Source organism: Oryza sativa, chromosome 5 (assembly GCF_034140825.1).
Source record: "Oryza sativa Japonica Group chromosome 5, ASM3414082v1".
Classification (NCBI taxonomy): Eukaryota; Viridiplantae; Streptophyta; class Magnoliopsida; order Poales; family Poaceae; genus Oryza; species Oryza sativa.
This window is the reverse complement of record NC_089039.1, coordinates 15,243,496-15,253,171: the sequence shown is the minus strand read 5'-3', so window position 1 is coordinate 15,253,171 and position 9,676 is coordinate 15,243,496. Positions and strand designations below refer to the sequence as shown.

At 45.7% G+C, this 9,676-nt stretch overlaps 1 protein-coding gene across 4 annotated transcripts; it reads left to right on the top strand.

Annotated features, from left to right (window-relative positions):
- Nucleotides 1–6,502: 6,502 nt before the first annotated feature.
- LOC4338430 (cyclin-P4-1-like) lies at nucleotides 6,503–8,612 on the top strand. Of its 4 annotated transcripts, XM_066311092.1 has the most exons (4): nucleotides 6,503–6,800; nucleotides 6,919–8,069; nucleotides 8,187–8,285; nucleotides 8,389–8,612. In XM_066311092.1, the coding sequence occupies exons 1-2, from the start codon at nucleotides 6,596–6,598 to the stop codon at nucleotides 7,365–7,367; spliced, it is 654 nt and encodes a 217-aa protein (XP_066167189.1). In that variant the 5' UTR covers nucleotides 6,503–6,595; the 3' UTR covers nucleotides 7,368–8,069; nucleotides 8,187–8,285; nucleotides 8,389–8,612. The 4 variants fall into 4 exon arrangements, with proteins under 4 accessions (XP_066167189.1, XP_015639524.1, XP_015639523.1 ...); XM_015784038.3 differs by having other exon boundaries at nucleotides 8,187–8,612; XM_015784037.3 differs by having other exon boundaries at nucleotides 6,503–8,069.
- Nucleotides 8,613–9,676: the final 1,064 nt, after the last annotated feature.

Here is a 9,676-nt window from a genome sequence, read left to right as displayed (position 1 = left end):
TCGTCAGTCTTATCCTCAACTCCGACGATTTTTCTTTTTCCTGGGAGAACCACGTGACGCTTCGGCTCGTCAGGCCCTCTGCCCTTTTTTCCTTTGCTAGACATGTCCTTCACGTAAAAGACTTGCGTTACATCATTGGCAAGGACAAAAGGTTCGTCCGAGTATCCAACCTTGTTAAGGTCAACCGTTGTCATCCCACTGTCATCAATCATTACGCCTCCACCAGTCAACCTAACCCATTGGCACCGTAACAGAGGGACCTTGAGAGGACCATAGTCAAGTTCCCATATGTCCTCGATGGCACCGTAATACGTGCTAGTTGTTCCATCGTGTCCCATGGCATCGATACGAACAGCGCTGTTTTGGTTCGTGCTCTTCATGTCTTGGGCTCTCGTGTAGAATGTGTACCCATTGATCTCATATCCCTAGAATGTCGCGATCGACCCAGATGGTCCCCTCGCTAGGAAGGCCAGTTGTTGGTTGATCGTCTCGTTACCCATGAGATGTTGTCGTAGCCACGCGGGGAAAGTATTAATGTGATGCCGTGTAATACATGCATCGGACTTACCGATGTTTCTGGCGCGAACTAGAGCCAAGTGCTCCTCGATGTAAGGAACTACCAATAAAGATTGTTGCAGAACCGTGAAATGGGCTTTACGGAATAAATTGTTGTCTACCGTCATTATTGCTTTCCTTCCGAGAGTTCCCTTTCCCCGTAGTCTCCCTTCATGGCGTGATTCAGGTACCCCGATTGGGCGAAGGTCTTCAATAAATTCTATGCAAAATTCGATAACCTCCTCTGTTCCATACCCCTTGGCGATGCTTGCCTCTAGACGAGCATGGTTACGAACATACTTCTTCAGAGCGCCCATGTACCTCTCGAAAGGAAACATGTTGTGTAGGTACACAGGCCCGAGAATACTGATCTCTTTGACAAGGTGACAAAGCAGATGCGTCATTATATTGAAAAATGAAGGTGGAAATATCAACTCAAAACTGACAAGACATTGCACCACATCATTCTGAAGGGCTTCTAATCTATCCGGATCGATGACCTTCTACGAAATTGCGTTCATGAATGCACATAGCTTTGTTATTGTTGCCCGGACATTGTCTGGAAGGATACCCCTTATAACAACTGGTAGCCGTTGTGTCATCAACACGTGACAGTCATGAGACTTTAGGTTTGTGAACTTCTTCTCCTTCGTGCTTATTATTCGCTTGATATTCTTGGAGTATCCAGACGGTACCTTTATGCTCTCCAAGCATTCAAACATACTTTCCTTCTCTGCCTTGCTAAGAGTGTAGCTGGCTGGACTCAAGTAATGGCTTCCTTTCTCCTTTGGTTCCGAGTGAAGGTCGCCGCGTTGTTCCATATGCTTCAGATCATTACGTGCTTCCAGTGTATCTTTCGACTTTTCATATACACCTAGGAAGCCAAGAAGGTTTACGCAAAGGTTCTTAGTGAGGTGCATCACGTCGATTGTGTGGCGGACGTCCAAGAATTCCCAATAGGGTAACTCCCAAAATTTAGAGTTCTTTTTCCACATCGCCGCGTGACCATCTTCGCTCTCTATAGGCTGACTTCCAGGCCTCTTACGGTGTGATGTTTAGGTTTCGTACGGTGGTCCGCCTTATGTTCAAAGTGCTTGCCTTTCTTCCGTACCGGGTGGTTTGCTGCACGGAATCGACGATGACCCATGTACACAACCTTCCTACAGTGCTTAAGATACGTACTTTCTGTTTCATCCATACAGTGAGTGCAAGCCTTGTACCCCTTGTTGGACTGTCCGGATAGCTTGCTAAGTGCAGGCCAATCGTTAATGGTTACGAACAGCAGCGCTCATAGGTTAAACTCCTCATGTTTGTCCTCGTCCCACACGGGGACACCTTCCTTCTTCCACAACACTTTAAGATCTTCGACCAGTGGTCTTAGGTACACATCGATGTCGTTACCAGGTTGCTTGGGGCCTTGAATAATAATCCGCATCATTATGTACTTCCTCTTCATGCATAGCCAGGGGGGAGGTTGTAGATACACATCATAACGGGCCAAGTGCTATGGCCGCTGCTCATCTCTCCAAAAGGATTCATGCCATCCGTACTCAAACCAAACCGTATGTTTCATGCGTCCTTTCTAAAGTCTTTAAATTTTCTGTCGATGTTTCGCCACTGCGAACCATCGGCGGAGTGTCTCAGCATCCCGTCCTGTTGACGCTCTTCAGCGTGCTATCGCATCATTCTAGCATTCCACTTGTTCCTGAACAAACGCCTTAGCCGTGGTATTATAGGGAAATACCACATCACCTTAGCAGGAATTCTCTTCTTTGTTAGCTGCCCGTCAACTTCTCCTGGATCATCTCGTCTAATCGTTTATCGTAGTGCTTTGCAAACAGGGCATGTTTCTAGGTTCTCATACTCCTCACCGCGATATAGGATACAATTATTCGGACATGCGTGAATCTTCTGAACTTCCAGTCCTAGAGGGCAGACTATCTTCTTAGCCTCGTACGTTGTCTCGGGCAATTTGTTTCCCTCCGGAAGAATGTTCTTGACGAGTTTCAATAAATCGCCAAATGCCTTGTCACTAACACCATTTTTTGCCTTCCATTGCAAGAACTCCAGAGTGGTATCCAACTTTTTTTTGCCCCTGCTCGCAACCTGGGTACAACGATGTTCTGTGGTCCTCTAACATCTTGTCCAATTTATGGGCCCCCTTTTCACTTTCGCAGTCCTCCTTGGCATCCTGCAATATCTGACCAAGATCATCCGCAACGTCGTTACCATCAGCATCCCTTTCCTCCTCGCCCGTTTGATTTCCTTCAAATCCAACGTACTGAGCAAAGTTCGGAATATTGTCGTCTTCCACTTCATCTTGTTCCATTTCAACACCTTGCTCTCCGTGGGCTGTCCAACAATTATAGCTTGGCATGAACCCCGACTCAAACAAGTGGAAATGAATAGTCCTGGATGCAGAATACTCCTTCTGATTCTTGCACTTATTGCATGGACAACAAATAAAACCCTTATGCCTGTTAGCTTCGGCCACTCTCAAAAAATAATGCACGCCGTCAATAAACTCTTTGGACTGCCGGTCAACGTACATCCATTGCCGATCCATCTACATGACATGAAAAAAAATCGTACACAAATAATTATTCTTACAATAATGACAGTCATACAATAATTATAAAATAATTACAAACTCTTTCAACAGTCATACAATAATGACATATCATTATTCATACAAAAATTATAAAATATTACACCAAATAATTCTTATTTACTATTTCTAAAGTTTTAAACTAATATTAATGTGTTTTACTTCTTTTAATTTTCATTTTAGTTTGTTTTCTATTATTTAAGATTAACTTTCACTATATTTTCCTTCTCAACTATTTTATAAAACCTTCTTTAGCAAATAAACTAAATTTCTATATATTCTTTCTTCCCCACACAAATTTTCTCTCTCATCAACTTACAACTAAATTTTGGAGACAAAAAAGTGTGCAAAACATAGCTCCAAATGTAATATGACAAAAAAAACATTGGAGGATGAAGTTGCTAACCTTTTAGGCACCTCCGATTTGTATATAATCACCAAAATAAATTCACTAGAAATTTTGGCATGACCTCCCCTCTTTTTAGAAGAAATTTTGTAGCTTGCTCGGGCAACTGGAGGAGGAAGAAGACATATATATAGGGATGGGACTTTAGTCCCAGTTGGTGTTACCAACCGGGGCTAAAGATCCCCGGGATCTTTAGTCCCGGTTGGGGATCTTTAGCCCCGGTTGGTAACACCAACCGGGACTAAAGTTACCAACCGGGACTAAAGATCCCGGGGGGGCCTGACAGGCCCTGACAGCATTTGAACCGGGACTAAAGATCAAATATGTCCGTTACCCTTTTTAACCGTCTTTAGCCCCGGTTTTTATTGCAACCGGGACTATTGTGGAATTCGGCCGACCGACGAAAGATGGTTTCTCCACCAGTGGTTGTTTGGAGAATATTGTATGACTATGATAGAAATTAAATGCAAGATGGATTGTTTTATAGCGAAATGACATGATCGACTTGCATTTTGTAAACTCATGTTTGATTAGTCATCGTACAAAAGGCTAGAATAATTGAAATGATAAATAGTTTAATAGAAGACCGAGCAATAATTTGAACTATCGTGTATCGATCATCTGAAGCCAAAAATAATTAAGCTGATATATCTTGTGTGAAAAGAGAAGATAAAGAAAAAAGACAATATTTGATTCATATATAGATTTAGTTATTTAACGGCTAAATACAATCGAGACAACGTCTCTTTATGAGAGATGAGAGAAAATAGAATTAACTAATCTGGACCTAGATTGGTTTAGATTATTTAAATGGTTTTTTGTATCGATTATCTACTCGATTATTTTAATATTTTAAGAAATAAATTATATTAATAAATAACTTAAGTGGTCTAAGCAAATACCAGTAAGAAAATATTTTAGAGAACATATTTTTTGAAGCGTGCAAAAAATCATCCATTCCAATAATTAAGTGAACAAGTTTCAAAAAACAGATCCTTAACGGTGAAACATATATAAAAGATTATTCTGATAATCGTTTTATCCCTCGCTATAGCATGGGGCCATAGACACAAACCCATGTTTTGCAATAGCAGTGCAAGCTACTCAAAATGAGGATCCTCATATGCCATGTAGACTGAGATATGAGATCACACCTCCTCTCTCACAGCGGAGTGTTTTCAACTTTTCATACCAGCCCTTGTCATCTTCTAATGTGTTTTCAATTAACATAATGTACAAATTTTAGCGCGCTCACACACCCTAAATTCTAAAAAACAAATATAAAATATCTCCACTCCACTCTCCTCAATCCGCCAGCTGCCTCCTCAGTCCACCGACGGCCGCTGGCAGCAAACGAGCTCCAGCCGACGGCTCACCGACCTCCACGGCAGCTCCGCTGTGCCCCTCCTCTCTCCTTGCTGCGGCGGCAGTGGCCAAGGAGGCTGGGACGCGGCAACGGATCGAGGAGGCCGAGGCGGTGGCTCAACGACGAGCTCGGCGGCGCGCAAGCAGCAGAAGGGGGGGTGACGACAGCTCCACGGTGCCCCGCCTCAATCCTCGCGGAGGCAGCAGCCAAGAAGGCTTGGGACACGGCGGGGGTTGAGGAGGCCGAGGCAGTGGCGGAAGGCAACAACGAGCTCGACAAGAGTGACACGGGAGCTCGGTTGCCACCGTTAGCGTCTCTCTCCTCTCAGGCGTCGAGGAGGAGCAAGGTCTGGGCTAGAGCTCGACGGCGCTGCCTGGATCTAGACGAAGGCTAGCGACAACTACGTCGTCAGTGGCTGGCAACTCGAGCTCCACTATGGCCAACTCTCACCTCTCCCACGCCGCCCTCTCACTCTCATTGGCCAGCGAGCTCGGTGGCGGCGCGAGAGCTCGCCAGTGCCACTCCTCTCCCGGCCGGCGACGAGGAGATGGGGCTTGAGGGCTCGGAGGCCGAGAACGGCGGCAGTAATGGAGCTCGGCAGCACACGGATTGGCGTCTAGGCCCAGTCCTGTCAGTTTACTGGCCTGGAGCAAAGCTAAAAGGATGGGCCCTTTAATACAACACTAATAATATAACAATGTTTCAAATAAATGCAATGCATAAAAAAACATTATTATCAAACAAGTTATATATCTTACCTTAAAATTTTCTTCTAACATTTAATGATGTGAAGTCATTGACAATGGCATCTATATCAATTTCATCTAATAAATTCTTCTATATGCATAAAGTTACCAAACCATTTAATCTTTCTTGAGACATTACGGTAATAGCTCCACTTTGTGATTTTATCAATTCCTCTATTCTTTTCTTCTTTTTCTTTTCTCACTTCCAGATGCGTGTTTTTTAGGCAACATGATTTCACTGTGAATTTAGAAATTAATAAGTAATTTCAGAAGAGGAGCAATTGGGGAGTAGAATTTAAATCCCAAAATTTAAACATATATACTTGGCATACATCAGAGATTCGAAGAGGAGCAATTGGGTACCTCACAGTCGCAGTACTGAACTGAACGGATTCACGGAGAGGGCGTCATCCGGCCGCTCGCAGCTGACTGCCTCGCTGAGTCGCTGGTTGCAACCGGCTGCCGGCTGCCGCCGACTCGCCGAGCATGACGCGTAGCCAGTAGCCTCGCGCAGTCTCTCTGCCTCTCTAGCTTGCAGTCGTAGGTTAGGGCATAGCCGCGTAGGCGGCCAGCGGGGTACCAAGACGAAGCGGACGAACAGGCGATGAGTCGATCAGTCACAACCTAAAAGAGGACGTAAAATAGACTTATTTCAAAAAAAAAGCACGATAGGCTGCCATATTCCCGTGCCTTCGGGCCAACCCGGCATGGGCCGACCGGCCGACTTATTGGGTTGTGCCTGGGCCATACCGATCTCGGGTCGTGCCGGACCGGGAGGCCCATTATAAAAGTATTGTATGCGCACGATCGTCCTCTCTTCTATCAAATCCTCCAGCTTGAAACCCTAATCCCCTCCCGCGCGCCAAACCCTAGCAATCTTGATCCGTCCCTTTCCGCGAGACCCTTCTGCCGCCATGGCCGCTGCAGACGCCGTGGCACCCGACGACGGCGATCACGCCGTTCTCCGCGACGACGAGCGCGGGATCCCTCGATCCCTTTCCCTCCTCGCCGCGCTCGTGGAGGCCGAAGCCCTCTGCCACGCCACCGCCGCCGACGCCGACGCCGACTCCGACCTCATCCGCGCCTTCCGCGGCGGCGCGACGCCCACCGTCCGGATCGGTGAGTTCCTTGAGCGCATCCACACCTTCATCCAGCAGGAGAGCGTCCGCCATGTGATCGAGATCCAGGGCGCGTGCTACGTTCTCGCCGGGATCTACCTGATCCGGTTCATACGCAGCGGCGCCGCGCGGGAGGCGGGGATCCTCATCGACCCGTCCACCGCGCACCGACTCGTCGCCGTCGCGATCTTCGTGGGCGCCAAGTTCGGCGGGCCCATCTACAGGCTCCCGACGAGGTGGACCGTGGTGTTCGAGACCAGCTCGGACGCCGCGATCCGCGCGAGGGAGATGGCCGGCCTCGAACGGCGCTTCCTTATTGCCGTCGATTACCGCCTGTTCGTCCGTGCCGACCAGTTCGACTGGTTCTGTCGTGTCCTGGAGCGAGGGCCGCGGCCAAGCGGGAGATGCGGCGGCGGCGGTGCTGGCAGGAAGAGGACGGCGGCGGAAGCTGTGGAGGGAGAAGCGGAGGATGGCCGCCGCCGCGTCCGGGCCTCCCTGCCGCCGCCATCTGTCGTCGCCAACTAGGACCACGATATCTGCATCCACAGGTTCAATTATATTTACATAATGTATTTTCTTTTGCTGCTTCTTGTCTATCAGTTGTTTGCAGGTGGCAAGGGTGGAGAAGATGCAGTTGGCGTTGGAAGAGTTTGATCAGACGAGGCAAGGGTGGAGAAAATGCAGCCGGCGTTGGAAGAGTTCGATCAGCGGCCATCGTCGGAGTAGAGTGTAAAAAAACCAGTTTTAATCGTAGGATGTTTAGAAACTGTTAACTCTGTCAAATTCTATCAATCCCTGTGTCTTAGATTTCCATCTTATTGGAAGTAGATAAAGAAATGCAGGGGCAACGCCATGTTGAGCTTGCCGAGTGCACAGGCACCAGGGAAAAATTTAGCTTTTAGTTATTAGCATCTAATCTCCACCTTTTGTGTACTCCCTAGAAAAAAAAATATGTGCACCACCTTCAGCTGCCTAGCAGGCTGCAGGCAGCCCATGAAGGCCCAAGAAAGAGGGAAAATGAAAAGCCGCGACACGTCCCTCGCCGCCTCGCGCAAAATGCCCAGACCGACGCCCCCAAATCGCAGAACGGCGGAAGCCGGAAGCAGCGGAGCGGAGGCACTGCACGGCGCACCCACTTGCCATGATCGCTGGCCACCGGCTAACCGCTCAGGCGCTCAGCACGGCAGGGTAGCACGCCTCATCGAGCAGGAATCGCTGATTGCAGGTTGCGGCATCAAGGCATCAAGCCCTCCACGTCTGCATTGTGATGGTATGAAAATATTTCTTGACCAATTTTGGTGCAAATTAATTTCTTTTGAAGCAATAAGATAGTGTTTCAATTGATTGATTACCGATTCCCCTATATTGAATTGAATTATATTGTTAGGGTTTGCAATTGGGGCTATAGTTTTGCTTATTGAAAAGAAGGTCTAAAGAATTTGGCGGGACTTGAGGACCAGGAGTTTTAGTACTGAAATCATGTCAAGTAAGTCATCAATTTTTTCCCCATCTAATTAGCACTTTTTTACAGGTTATTATCGTCTCATCAAGGTTATTCTTAATTATGTATTTTGCCCATTGCCATGTAGACATGTACTACCGGATTTTTCATTTTGGTAAGCATTTTTTGTCATTGTATATGTTACATTTACATTTCTATTACATGCGTAAATTAAGTGTGCACTCGGGTCCTCCGTGCTCTAGATTCGCCTCTGAAGAAATGTTAATGAAGTCGTTTTTTCTACCTTTCTGGTGTATGAAAGATATCAATCTGGAAGTTAATAAAGAAGTCTTTTTTTGCCTTTGTGGTGTATGATATTTGTATCAATCTGGAAGTTAATGAAGAAGTATTTTTCTGCTTTTCTGGTGTATGAAATGAAGTATGTTTCAATCTGGGTTCTGAAATGGAAGCCTTTGGTGTATGGAATTTGTATCAATCTTGGACACTGGAATGGAAACCTCTCTTGGTGTGGTTTTGAGATGTGTTTGATGGAGCCTCTCGAGAATGAAACTCTACTTTTGTCATCATAAAAAATTTCTGATGATTCTTATTCCTCTTACTGGTTGATGCCTGAAGCAATGAATGAATATGAACCAGAGGAATGTGAACGAATCTTCAGGGGCGCCGGCGTTGTCTGGTTTTGAATTTCCAGATAGCATTGATAATGCGCTCAGCTGCATCGACACAAGCTGTTTGATCTGTCTGTCCGCAGGTTAAGTTCCAGAAGATATCAGCACTGAACATTGTGCTTTGCAGCAGAAGCGAGATATAGTACTATACTTTTGTCCTGGAATGGCCTGTTGATTAGTTGAATTGAATGCAATTAAGCGTATGTAAAACATGTGATTTATTATCTGAGATTGCTGTTGATTGGTTGATTCAATGTAACTGACACTATTGTAGGCTTATGTTATCTGAATGCTAATAAATACTGTTACACTGAAATCTTATATTCCTTGGAATGGCCGGTTGATTAGTTGAATTGCATATAATTAAGCTAATCGCAAGAGAACAGAGTACAGTTGTTAATACTGATATGGTACTAGTTAGTTCAGTGGCCCAGTGTCCTGATAGCACAACATTGTGCTATTTGAATTGAAAATGAGGAACTCTAGCATATTATGATCTTTCAGGTTTACTTAACATGGATATAATTCTTCAAGATTCAAGATTTGATAACAGGGTCCAAACAGAGCACTTTCAAATTTCCAGCGTTGCCATGAGCCATGCTTATAAGCATGCACCCTTGTTACTGAATTATTCACTGAAGTGCTGACATACAACAGAAGGCTTATAATCACCTATCACAAAATCATTTTAGACTTAATGGATGACACGTGATATGAGCCCTGAAAATATAGAACAAAAATCACATC

Coding starts and splice junctions, on each gene's coding strand:
- LOC4338430 (XM_015784037.3), top strand. CDS start 6,596: ATGGCCGCTGCAGACGCCGTGGCACCCGACGACGGCGATCACGCCGTT.